This window comes from Crocuta crocuta, unplaced genomic scaffold (genome assembly GCF_008692635.1).
Source record: "Crocuta crocuta isolate KB4526 unplaced genomic scaffold, BGI_CrCroc_1.0 scaffold290, whole genome shotgun sequence".
Classification (NCBI taxonomy): domain Eukaryota; kingdom Metazoa; phylum Chordata; class Mammalia; order Carnivora; family Hyaenidae; genus Crocuta; species Crocuta crocuta.
Window position 1 is genome coordinate 504,555 of NW_027527429.1, and position 13,258 is coordinate 517,812.

The window sequence follows — 13,258 nt, forward strand, 5'->3', positions numbered from 1 at the left end:
CCTCGCCCCTCCCTCCCCCCCTCACACCTGGACCAGGGTGCAAGCGCTGGACAGCAGCCAGAAGGAACAGTCCAGGCAGAGCGGGCACATCTCAAAGTGATCAGTGCTGCTGCACAGCTCCTGCCTTCAGGGCACAAGGAGAGGGTGCAGGAGCCCTCAGGGGGCAGGCCCCCCCAGCCCCCCCAGCCCCCCCCAGGCACNGACCCTCCCCTGCTCATGCTCTTTGTCTCTCTCAAAAATAAACAAACATTAAAAAAAAATGAAAAATAAAAAGGAGCAAAGGCAAGTACCAATACAATTAAATTAGTCCAGGAGCACACCCGTCCACTGTGTCAGCCTGGGAGCACACCCGTCCACACTCAGTATGGGGAGCACACCCGTCCACACTGTCAGTATGGGGAGCACACCCGTCCACACTGTCAGTATGGGGAGCACACCCGTCCACACTGTCAGTATGGGGAGCACACCCGTCCACTGTGTCAGCCTGGGAGCACACCCGTCCACTGTGTCAGCCTGGGAGCACACCCGTCCACTGTGTCAGCCTGGGAGCACACCCGTCCACACTGTCAGTATGGGGAGCACACCCGTCCACTGTGTCAGCCTGGGAGCTGACCTGTCTGCCTTCCAGCCAGGCCCACAGGGGCCTCTATGACCGGAGGGCATGGATGAGCTACGTGCTCACCTTCGTCCCCGCCTCTGCACGGGGCCTGGCCCTGTGGGTCCCTGAACCCCACACCCGCCTCCGGAGACGCAGGGCAAGGCTCGGGAGCTGCGCGGAGAGGACACTCACGTGGGGACGTCTGAGAACACCATGAAGCAGCCTCCCAGGAACACCAGAGTGCCCACCGCTGCCGCCGGCAGCAGCCAGCCTGTGTAGAACCCTGCAGGGCGGCACTGGGGTTGGCCATCAGGGACTGGGTGGAGGGACCCTAGGAGTTGGCTGTCAGGGCCCTGGGCGGGCCTGTGTCCCCAGCGCAGAGCTAGACGCTGGGTGGGGTCTGCACAGCCGCACTTGTCCCTGGGGGACGCACGCTCAGCCAGCAGAGTCTGAGACCTTCCAGGAGGAAGCCAGGAAGGCAGGTGCTCAGGAACCTCCCCGGCGGCTCCGAGCGGAGTCCCCCACTCCTGGCCTTGACGCTTGACTTCCCCAGGGCCCCAGCCCAGGACGTTCCCGCCTCCTGGACTCCCCTTTCCTGAGTCCCATTTGTCTCTAAGCACCAAGCCCGATGGACGTCCCCACCGTGGGAGGCACACGGCCCAGTGCATTCCACCCTGGGAGGAATTCCATCCATTCTGGGTGCTTCCCTCCGCCTCGGCCCGCCGCACCGTGGCCAGATCCCTGTTACCCCCAATCTCGCAAGTGGACACCCCTCTGCCTCCCGTGGGTCCGCCTCCAGTCCCATCCCGCGGCCAGAGGGAGGCTGGCCCCCTGAAACCCAGACGAAGACCCCGCCCTCGTGCTGTCTGTGGCCTGCAGCCCAGCTTTGCTGCCGCACGGCCCCTGCTCCTCCGGCCCCCTCGAGGACCCTGCACACACGCTGTGCCTTGGGCCGCATGTCTGGGCCTGGCGCACCCTTCCACAGAGGCTGCCACAGAGGCTGTGAGTGGCCTCTCCTTCTGTGTCACCCATGGCTGGTACCCTCCACGAGAACAGAGTCCCCACGTCCTGCACAGCATCCCCAACGTGGCCCGCAACCTGAACAGACGCGTGCGTGTGCGACTGAATGGCTGCCCACACCTGGGGCTGGAGAGCACGTGTGCTATGTTTAGGGATGAGAAAGGGCTTCAGAAGTGTTGGGGCACAGAACAGCGGGGAAGGGGTCGTGCTCATGGGGGTGAGCCTGTGAGGGGCACATGGGGCCCCCGGGCTGCAGGGCAGAAGGTCACTCCAGAGGTGCCAGTCTGCCTCAGGTGGTCAGAGGGACACCAGGCAGGGGCGGGCTCTGCCGGTCGGGAGTTCCTGGAGCAGCCCCAGGGCCTCATGGGCCACATCTGGTGGGCTGGGGACACTGGAGGCTGAGTCAGGAGGGGCCCTACCTGCAAAGGGCGGTTCCTAGTTCTTCACTGAGGTGTTGGGGGGCCCAGAAGAGTCACAGGTATGTTACTGGGGCTGGCGGTCGCTGGGCAGGTAAGGCTGGGAATCGGGAAGGTCTCCCCAGGAGGGGTCAGCATGGCTCTCCTCTGGGGGGGGGGCAGGAGCCCCAAGGGACAGTGGGGTGGGACTCACCAAGCCAGGCGAAGTAGAAAGCCACCTTCTCCCCAAAGTATCTGCGCACGTGGTCCAGAGGCTGGTACTTGTTCCACTTGCGCCAGCGGGCCCAGTGCCGGAACAGGATCTGCCTCTGGGTGAGGCCCGGGGCCTGGGGGGCCTCTGGGGGAGTCCTGAACGGGCCCTGCGGGCGAGAAGCCGTCGGGTGGGGAGACCAGGCTGGCCGACCGCGCGCTGTTGTAGGTGTGGGGCTCAGGAGGGCTGCCCGGGCAAGGAAAGGGGCTGGGGGGCCAGGGGGCCGAGATGCCTCTCTGAGGAAGGAACATCTACATTGAGCCCCTCAGCCAGGGCTCCTGGGGCCTGGGGCCAGGGCAGGGAAGCATCTGGAAGACGCCGGGAGGCATGTCTGGGTAGGGGCTTCTGCCAGCCCAGAGCTGTGCAGCCCCCCGCAGCCACGGGGCAAGTGCAGCCGGCTGTGCCCGTGGAAAAGCAGTGCCTCCCAGAGCAAGGGGGCGCTGGGCATCCCATCCGTTTCCTTATTTACCCCCAGGCAGCGTCTGGGGGGGAGAGACCGTCCCCGGGGTCACACAGCAGTGGGTACAGGCCTGCCCCAGGCCCGCAAGCCCCACCCCCTTCGTGCAGCTCTGAGGACTCACGCTGGGCACTGCGCAGGAGGGCCAGGCGGAAAATGGCTTCCTGCCCTACGTGGCGGACACGCAGCCGGGACCCTGGTCAGGCCAACAGGCGCCACTCACCGGCACTGCCCTAGTTTACTGACTTGGTGGGGGGCACGAGAGACCTCCCTGTCTTCCCTGAGACGAAAGCTGCCCAAAGACAGAGGGCTGCTGGGCCCGTCACATGGCAAGGAGGGTGGCATCTGGCCCCCATGTGGCCAGTGACACGGCAAGGATGCTGCTGATGCTCGGCAGGGCCGCCCATCTGACCGCAGCTGCCTAGCACGGAGGGCGGGGGGCAGAGTCCGCTGCTCCCCACGCCCGGAGGTGGACAGCGGGACCTGGGGGGCCCTCCTCAGCCAGGAACCCCCTCCTGCCCACGCCAGGGCCGCCCCCCACCCCCGCCATCAACCCCCCGGTCTCACATCGTGCAGGGGGAAGGCCGCGCTGAAGACACCCTCCGCCAACAGCTGGTCGATCCCGAACAGGCCTTTCTTCTCGTGGCCGTACGGGGTCTTGGCCAGGATCGCAAACAGCTAGGAGCGGCGGGAACCGTGCCGGTGACCCGTCACGTGGCAGCAGGGCAGGACCGGCCCCGCCTGCTGACCCCAGCCGAGCCCTCTGCTGACAAGCAGTGATGAGACTTTGTGGGCCCAGCGCCTCCTCACGTGGCTCACATGTACCACTGCCCACAAGGCCCCACCCACTTCTGCCACAATCGTGGGACTCGCAGGAGTCCAGCCTGGATCTGAACCCAGGACCCCTGATCCAGGCCGCAGTCTGCCTCCATCCGGGTGTCTGTGGGGTCCTGGTGTCTGCCCACCACAGGCCTCCTGGGGGGGCCTTTCTCGGGGGTGCTGTAGCCATGATGTGCTCTGGCCCTCGGCCGCCTCCTCACCAGCCAGCAGGATCCACNTGCCCCACAAGCCACAGCTGTGGCGTCCGTTTGGGATCCTGGGGGCACGGAGGGGTGCTGAGCAGGGCCCCCGCTGGGCCGTGAGGTGGGGGGCAGCCCCAATCACGGGAGAGCCTCCCGGGTCCACAGAGGCCTCCTTTCCCGGCTCAGGGCCGGGAGGTCTGGGGCCCACAGCCGCGCACTCACGATCTGGTGCCGCTCGGTGCTCGCGAAGAAGGTCTCCTGGTTGTCACTCCCAAGGAACCTGGGGACGCGGGAAAAGCGCAGAACTCGGGTACCAGCGTGCACGGAGAGCACACACGGGCACGCACAGTGCACGAGGCTCACGTGGGACACAGGCACACAAACACACAGGCACATTCGGCGGACACGGCACTCATGGGCACAGGGCGCACACACAGCGCACACGCGCGTGGCCTCATCCCACACCCGGGGGGACAGCCGCTATCCTGGCAGCACAATCAATTCCTGCTTTGCCTCTTCCTCTCCGAGGGGAGGAGGTCACCGCTGGGCCCCCCGACGGCCCAAGTGGGAGCACCAGGCTCACCGAGGAGCCTGTAGCCTTCCACGCACCCCTGAGGCTCTAAGCAGGGGCTGATGGCCTCGCGGGTGGTGCCTGGTGGTGGCCTGTGTGGACGGACGATCGGCCAGGGGGCCCACCCTGGGACCCCGGAATCCTGGGAACCCCCAAGGGCAGAGGCAGGAGTAAGCTGCTGGCTCCACCCGGAAAGGAGGTGCTTTCAGCTTGGGAGGAAGACCACTTGGGAGGCTTCGGTGCCGGTCAGCGACACGGGTCCCCGCTGTCCCCGGACACTCACCTCGTCCGCCCGGGGTGGCCGCGCAGCCGGCCTGTCCCGTGCGTGCGGAACAAGCAGGGACCCCGCCTGCCCACCGCGGACTGTAGCTGAGCAGGGACCGGACCTGAGCGTCCAGCCGGGTTTGGGGGACGTCTGTCTCACCTTGGCAGCTTGCTCACTTTGAACGGGCAGGAGTAATACTCAGGGGGCGCGTCAGGCACGTCCTCCAGCAGGATGTTGGGGAGGCCCAGCCACGCCAGCAGGCCTGCCGACCAGTTGGAGGCCTGGTTGGGCAACTCCTGGAAAGCATGGTCACTTGGCTCCCGCTCCCAGGCGGGGACCCCGCGTGGGCCGAGGGCACATAAAGTGGGCGGTGGGTGACGGGCTCCGGCGGAGGGAGCCCATGGGGAAGGACCGGGCCAGTCCCTGCCACCTTCCGGGCCCGGGGCCGTGTGGTCAGCGGGAGCAGCCCCCAGGCATGTCGTCCCAAGGTCACCTGGCATGAGCTGCCCCTCACCCCGTGTCCCCCAGGCTGGGGCTGGCCCTCAGTGCGTGGTTTCGGGTTGGGGGGGATCCGGGCCTGGAGGAGGCCAGGTGGCCAGTTTAGAGCCCCAGCTCCTGTACACGGTCCCCACCCCCTGAGCCCGGCACCCCCACCCTCCCTGCCCAACAAGGCTTCCTAGGGCACAGTGGGGGGTGGGAGGAACCCTCAGGGGACTGAGTGGGGCCTCCAGGGTCACTGGTACCGCCAGCCGTACCAGGGTGCAATCGTGAGCGACCTTCACTCGTGGAGGACCCCTGACCCGTGCACACCCTGTGTGGAGGAACCCCCTCCTCCCACACTTGCACACCTGGTGTGGCGGACCCCTCGCCCCCGCCCCGGGCACACCCAGGCACCTGCAGGGGCAGCTTTAGACGGAGGTCCTCGGCGTAGTAGCAGAGCACGGCCCAGGGGGCCCTGAGGAGGATGTAGTGCACGGCTCCGCTCTCATCCTGGACCACGCGCTGCAGAGACCAAAGGCTCCGTGAGAGCCCGGGCACTTTGCACGTGCGTGCACGCGTGTCACTCACACTCCTGGGAAAGACAGCTGTTTCTGTAGCCACGGTAACGAGTAACCAGCTCTGGTTTTAAATCTCTTCCGTGAATGACAGCTCGCTTGTGTGGACTCGCCTCTGAGAGCTGATCAGGCAGCGACCGCCCCGTGTGGCAGCCAGCCCGGCAGCCACGGACGGATGGCACCGGCCCACGCCAGCCACGCCCCCGGGACCCGCGGGCCCAAACGTGCCCTTCCCCACAGGCTGCCTCGTCGGAGCCGGTGCCCGCCCCGCCGCGCCCTGCTCACACGAGTAGGCCAGAGGCCGCCTTTGGTTTGCAGACACTGAATGCCGGGCTCGTCCTCTGACAGGCCACTGGGCCTCTATGCTACGCATGCACATGTGCGCACACGTGTGTAACTGCATGGGACTGAGTGTCACACGTGTGCGCACGGAGACATGTGGCCAGCCCTCCCGGGGCCTGGAGTGGGGACTTGCGGCACCATGGTCCGGTGCCCCTGCTGCTTGTGGCCAGGTTTCCAGAACCTTCCCTAGTGCAGCTGCTCTCAGGGCTCCCTGAATGCCAATGGCCAGGCCCCGCCCAGGGCCCAGTGGGACAGACAGTGCTGCCCTTCGGGCCACCGCCGCCTGTGCTGTGCACTGGGAACTGCCATCTAGACTGAAGACTTGGGGCATGTTGGTCACCGTGGTGGGGAGACTGCCCACTGTTGTCCCCTGTGGATGTCCTCCTGTGACCCCCCCCCAAAGGGGAAGCCCACCCATTCTGGGAGGAGGTTTTGCCAATCTCACGTGGCCATACCTATGAGGCATCCTGTCCCCAAAGCTTTCTCCATAATAAGGGGGGACACCCTTCATCCCCACTCACTAGACTGTCAGGTGGACCCAAACTTGAAGGGGAGAGGCTGTTGATTCTGCCCCCCCCGCCCATCCCACTGTGGGTACGTTTCCAACAGCTACAGGCGCCTGGAGGTCCTCCCACGGGAATGAGTAAGCGGGGCCCATTCACACGGGCGTTCTGGGAGCGAGGGCAGCGGCCCCGCAGCGGTGACGCGGGTGTGGCTCACAAGCACGGTGTCAGTTACACCGAGCACGAGTCCCTTCTATCAAGTTTGACCAAACTAAACCAAGCTGTACTGTTTGCAACGTAAAGTTGGCATGAAAGTGATAGAAACACACGAAGATGTGATTAATGTAAAATTCAGGGGGTGCCTGGGTGGCTCAGTCGGTTAAGCATCTGACTTTGGCCCAGGTCATGATCCTGCACTCTGTGGGTTCGAGCCCCACATCGGGCTCTCTGCTGACAGCTCAGAGCCTGGAGCTGCTTCGGATTCTGTGTCTCTCTGTCTCCCCCTCCCCTGCTTGCACACTGTCTCTCTGTCTCCCAAAAATAAATATTGAAAAAAAATTCAGGGCTGATTTGCTCTGGGTGGGGAGAGGGCACCTGATGGGAGAGCCCGTCCCTGGGGACAGTGGACAGTGGGGGCGAGGGGGGCGGAGGGCACACGTGCAGAGAGCCCGGCGAGGGCTCGGGGACCAGGCGACGGGAGGGCGCCCTGCTGCTGGCAGAGGTCTGAGTGTGGGGGGAGGGGCTGCTTTAGCTGCTCAGTTCTATAAACACACAGTCATCATCACAGCAGGACACTTCAGTGGAGGTGGGACAGACCCGTGGGTCTGAAGGGCTCTGGCTCCCACACACCGGTGCTGGGCGGGTGCTGGGCCGGCCTGTGGTCAGCGGTCCCCACAAGCCACAGGGAGCTCGTGCAGGGGCCGGGCTCCCATCAGGAACTGGGCGCTTGCTTTGTCCCAGGGCTCTGGACCCCAGGCCCTCAGGCCTCGTCGGGAAGGTCGTGGGTCACTGAACGGATGCAGGGCCCAGAGCAGACCCCCAAGTACCTGGTCCACCTGCAGCCCGGCTGCACGGAGGTTATCCAGAAAGGTGTCCCTCCAGACGCCGCGCGTGTCTGCCTCCACCCGGCCGGCGCCGCCCTGCTGCCGACCCGGCCTCAGGTCTTCCTCCCACACGAGGACGAAGTCTGCCAGGAGCCGACAGGGACAGAGGCGGGGCTGGCATTGCGGCCAGGACAGCCAGGCCCCAGGTGGGAAGTGGGAGCCGAGCTCTCGGACTCTCGCCCTGCCCCCGAGTGTCTCTCTCCCAGCCCTCACCCTGGCCCCGCTCAGGGCTGGGGGCACGGGGGCTGCGGCCTGCCCCCCAGATCCCCGTGTGGCTCCACCCCTGCAGGTAAGTCCCAAATCCCCGGGGGGCAGGGGGGCTTTAAGGTCTTGGAGTGTAAGTAGTCACAGTGTGGAAGCCCAGGCACAGAGAGCTGTAAAGGCGGGACAAAATGTGGGAACCCCCTTCCTGGCACCAGATGGCAATGGGTGCAGGGCTAAGGCCTCTGCGATCTGAGCCAAGGGGAGCACAGGGGGGGACCAGACTCGCTCTGGGGGTTTCACTAAGAGCTCTTTCTAACTGCGGGGCAGGGCGACAGAGCCCAAGAGGCATTGCTGAGCGATAAGTGAGGTCACAATTCGGGGCTGGGGAGGGGCCTGGGGGTGCCGTGTGGGGAGGACGGAGCTGCGGGTCCAGGAGGAAGGCCCCGGGGCTGCTGGGACACAGAGACCCCAGAGGAGGCGCCGTGCTGGAGCCCCGGCGGTGGGGGTCCCAGCTTTCCAGGCGACACTCCGGCTGCTGCCCCAGGAGCGAGGACTCCACCGTAGGAGCAAGGGGTGCACCTGAGGGGCGGAGTTGACAAAATCAGCAGAAACAGACCCAGGGATGAGCCCCACGGCGGAGCTCGCAGAACAGGGCCGAGGGGAAGAAGGACGACATTGTTCAAGGAGAAGGAGTCCAGGATGGGCAACGATTAGCGAGTGGAGTTACTTCAAGGGAGAATTCAGATCTATGGAAAGGAATCAAGTGGATGTTCAAAAACAGCACCTGGGCACCGCAGAAGACAGCCTTGCCAGACTGCGGGACGAAAGGACAGACCGGTAGAAAACATCCAGACTGAAGCTCAGAGCAGAAAGAATGGAAAGAATGAGGGGCGCCTGAGTGGCTCAGTCGGTTAAGCGTCCGACTTTCGCTCAGGTCATGATCTCACGGTTCGTGGGTTCGAGCCCCGCGTCGGGCTCTGTGCTGACTGCCAGCTCAGAGCCTGGAGCCTGTTTCAGAGTCTGTGACTCCCTCTCTCTCTGACCCTCCCCTGCTCACGCTGTCTCTCTCTCTCTCTCCTAGAAATAAATAAAACATTTAAAAAAAAAAGTTAAAAAAAAAAAAAGAATGGAAAGAATGGAACATGGTTCCCAAAGGGTGGGGTCCCGGTCAAAAGGCCCAGCACGCTGCACCCCGAGGAGCGGGAAAGCAGGAACCTTTGAAGAAAACTGGTCGAGAGTTTCCAGATCTGACTGCACTACTCACTCCAAAGTAATTCCCAAACAGGATAAAGCAACTACACTTAGGAAAATCAAGATGCAGCGTCCCTCTGCTGTAAATGAAAGACAAAGATGAGTCTTGAAAGCAGCGAGAGAAAAAAGAACACACTGGTTTTCAGGGAGACAAGAGTGATATAAACGCTTGATCTCTCAACAGCAACAATGGAAGCCAGAGAGACGATGGAATGGCATTTCTAACGTGCTGAGGCGCAGATGCCGCAAGCTGGAATTCCTCATCCAGAGGAAATGATCTTCAGAAATGAGGCTCATGAAGACACCTGCCAACAGCCCAAATCAGAGGGATTTAGTCCCAGCACACCTGCTCTGCAGGGACCACTGCAGGGAATTCCTCAGGCTGCCGAAGCTCGTCTCAGACGGAAGTGCAGATGTGCAAGAAGGGAACACAGGGTACGAACGTAGGAAAGTATGAGGCGAAACTATCTCTATTTATAGATGACACGATCTCGCACATAGGAAACCCAAAATCCCAAATTATTGGGCCTAATAACAGGTTTGGCAAAGTGTCAGGGTATAAGATCAGCATATGGAAATCAACTGTTTGAGTACACTAGCGAAAAACAAGCTAAAACTGAGATGGGGAAACCAAACATAAAACACTTAGAAACAAATTTAACAGAAGATGTGCAAGACTTAGACACTGAAAGCCACCAAATATGGTTGAAACAAACTGAAGAGCAAAAAACGCAAAATCATTCCATGTGCATGAATCAGAAGTTTTATATTATAATGATGGCATCTCTCCCAAAATTAATCTACAGATTCAATGCAACCCTTATCAAAATCCCAATTGGCTTATTATTATTTTAAGTGTTTATTAATGCTTTAAGAGGGATGGAGAGACAGAGCTTGAATGGGGGAGGGGCAGAGTGAGAAGACGACACAGCAGCTCCGGACTCTGAGCTGTCAGCCTAGAGCCGGACGCGGGGCTTGAACTCACAAACTGGGAGATCGTGACCTGAACCTAAGTCGGACGCTCAACTGACTGAGCCCCCCCAGGCGCCCCTGGCTTATTATTATTATTTGCAGAAATTGACAAGATTAAAATTCATTTGGAAATACAGGAGGCCCAGAATGAACAAAACAATGTTGAAGAAGAACAAAGCTGTCGAGCTCACACTTTTTGACCTCAAAATTATCTATGCAGTTAGAATAGCCAAGACGGTGTGGTACCAGTATAAGGACAGACATATAGATCAATGGAATATATTTGAGATTCCGAAACCCACATATTTATGGTCAATCCATTTTTTTACAAAGGAGACATTACAGTTCAATAGGAAACAAGTACTGTTTTCCGCAAGTGGTGCTGGGACACGGGGATAACCAGAGAGAAAAGGGTGCTTTGGACCCTACCTCACACCACACACAGCATTAACTAGGGTGGACTTGTGATCAGGAGATAGAGACGGTGACCTAAAGCATGCACACCAAAATGGGAAAGCCCAGGTGAGCAAACAGTGGTACAGCCTCATGTCCTGGTTTAGGCAATGACGTCCTACATAACGACCCCCAAAACAGAGCAGTCAGAGAGAAGCCTGATCAATTGCACTCATCAAAATTAACAACACTTATGTTCCAAAAGGATCACCAAGAAAGTGAAAAACACCCCACAGAATGGGAGGAAATATTAGAAATCATGTATCTAGTAGGGGAGAAAATTTCAATTCAACATTAAGAAGACAAATAGCCCAATTTAAAAATGGGCAAAGAGGGGCGCCTGGGTGGCTTAGTCGGTTGAGCGTCCGACTTTCGCTTAGGTCATGATCTCGCGGTTCATGGGTTTGAGCCCCGTGTCGGGCTCTGTGCTGACTGCCAGCTCAGAGCCTGGAGCCTGTTTCAGTCTGTGACTCCCTCTCTCTCTGACCCTCCCCTGCTCACGCTGTCTCTCTCTCTCTCTCTCTCTCTCTCTCCTAGAAATAAAACAAACATTTAAAAAAAATAAAAATGGGCAAAGATTTTGAATAGACATTTGTCTAAAGAAGATATATAAATGGCCAATAAGCCCATGAAAAGATGCTCAATCTCACTCCTTGGGGAGTTTCCAGTCAAAACAACGAGATAGATGCTATTCTGTCCTCACCAGGGCGGCTGGCATATGGATAAACGTTGGCAAGCTGGGACTGTCAGCAATTGCTGGTGGCTTGTAAGGTGGTAGTTACTTTGGAAAAGAGTTTGGTGGTTTCTCAAAAACCTTCAACTTTGAAGGCTGCCTGAGTGGCTCAGTCAGTTAAGTGCCTGACTTCGGGTCAGGTCATGATCTCGCATTTCGAGGGTTCGAGCCCTGCGTCGGGCTCTGTGCTGACAGCTCGGAGCCCGAGCCTGGTTTGGATTCTGTGTCTCCCTCTCTCTCTGCCCCTCCCCCACTCGTGTGCACGTGTGCTCTCTCTCAAATATATAAATAAACATTAAAAAGTTTAAAAATGTTCAACGTTAAGCTACTCTCTGACCTTGTGATTCCACAATTCCACTCAAAGGTATGTGACCAAGAAAATCAGACACGTCCACAGGAAGGAAATCTTGTGCACTTGCTACATTCCTCGCAACAGCCGCAGAATGGAAACAACCAAAATATCTGTCACCAGTTCTTTCAGGGATATACTTACAGGTAAGATTGCATACAGGATCGTACGGTTATTTCTTTTCTTTTCCTTTCAGTTTTTTTTAAAGTTTATTTATTTATTTTGAGAGAGAGAGAGAGAGAGGAGAGAGAGCGAGGGGGTAGAAAGAGCGGGGGAGAGAATCCCAAGCAGGTGCCGAGCTGTCAGAACAGAGTCCGACGCGGGGCTCGATCCCACCAACTGTGAGATCATGACCTGAGCTGAACTGAGTCGGACGCTCAGCCCACTGAGCGGCCCCAGTGCGTGGTATCTCTCTCTTTAAGTTTCAGGAACCTCCACACCGTTTCCCACGGCAGCTGTATACTCCCCTTCCCTCCACCGGTGCACAGCGTTCCGATTTCCTCACGTCCTCACCAACACTGGTTATTTTCTGTTTTATTTTGATATTTGTAATAGTAGCTGTCCTGGTGGGTGTGAGGTTAGGGTGTCTACTTTCCCGGGCTGCAGGGAAAGCCGGGGTGGCCGCGGGCGGCGGCTGAGAGCCCAGGCAGGCGGCCGGGTGGGCGCTCTGGGCGCAGGGCAGACGGTACCTGGGGTGGCAGGGGTCAGTGGAGCTGATGGATCTCAAGGCCAGAGAAGGTGTGGGGTACAAGACACAGTCGGAGCATCCTGAGGCCAGAGCAGGAGGGAGGCGGGCCGCCCCTGGGCCCTCCAGAGCCTCTCCAGCCCCAGCCCCCTTCAGGGGGCCTCACCCCCACCTTCGTGCCGTCTCCTGGCTGTGCTCTGCTCACCACGAGGCCCTCCCCAGGTCCCTGGCACAGTAGCGGGCACCGAGCCGGCTCAGGAGATAGTGCCCGGTGGGGGAGGGCGACCCGGTTGCTGGGGACGGTGGCCCGCTGCCCCCCGTAGGCGTCCCTTCTGCGTCCCCACCCCCGGGACCGACATGGGCACAGCTGGCAGACACGGGGAGGGACTCACCTATTTGGGGCTTGGAAGGGCTCCCCACCCTGCCGGAGGCTTCCCGGCATCCGCTCGGCTGGAAGGGAAGGAAGAGGAAGGGCAGCACCTGACGACGGCTCCACACTCTGCCCAGGACACAGGACAGCAGAGACACAGCCACCGCGTGTGGGCAGGGGGCTCACGGCCCGGGCACGCCCAGGGAGGTCGGCGCCTTGCCCCCTCCAGCCCCCTGCAGGCCGCATGGGCTCCAAGCACCCGCCGGGATGTGGGCAACGGTCAGGCTTGTAGGTGACCCGGGCCCGACCCAGGGGTGCTGGTGACGGAGGGCCTCCAGGGGCTGGGAGTCAGAGAGTGGAATCAGCGTGGGTTTCTAGAAGTTCCTGGAGACAGAGCCCTTGGTAAGAGGCACGTACACTCACTAACCCCAGAGACACCCCGTCCCCAACCCCAGTCATCGACCTCGACTAACCCTAACTGTAACCTTAACCGTAGCCTGGGGCCCAGCAGAACCCGACCTTCACGCACTCTGAACCTGCACTAACGGTACCCGAATTCTAACGCGAGTCTGCCCTCCGGATGCTGTGGCTCCTCCGGGGTCACCTCTGAGTTCTGACCCTCACCACCTGCACACACTC

The 13,258-nt window shown here is 60.4% G+C and overlaps 1 protein-coding gene across 1 annotated transcript in view; it reads right to left on the reverse strand.

Annotated features, from left to right (window-relative positions):
* ANO7 (anoctamin 7) overlaps nt 1-13,258 on the reverse strand; it is a 26,484-nt gene that overhangs the window by 11,018 nt on the left and 2,208 nt on the right. The window contains exons 4-13 of the mRNA XM_077758251.1: nt 12,642-12,699; nt 9,404-9,406; nt 7,546-7,685; nt 5,494-5,601; nt 4,759-4,895; nt 3,986-4,043; nt 3,309-3,419; nt 2,228-2,393; nt 791-881; nt 28-124 (exon numbers count right to left, since the gene is read on the reverse strand). Of these exons, the coding sequence (XP_077614377.1) occupies nt 28-124; nt 791-881; nt 2,228-2,393; nt 3,309-3,419; nt 3,986-4,043; nt 4,759-4,895; nt 5,494-5,601; nt 7,546-7,685; nt 9,404-9,406; nt 12,642-12,699 (969 nt within the window). The remainder of the gene's footprint in view (nt 1-27; nt 125-790; nt 882-2,227; nt 2,394-3,308; nt 3,420-3,985; nt 4,044-4,758; nt 4,896-5,493; nt 5,602-7,545; nt 7,686-9,403; nt 9,407-12,641; nt 12,700-13,258) is intronic.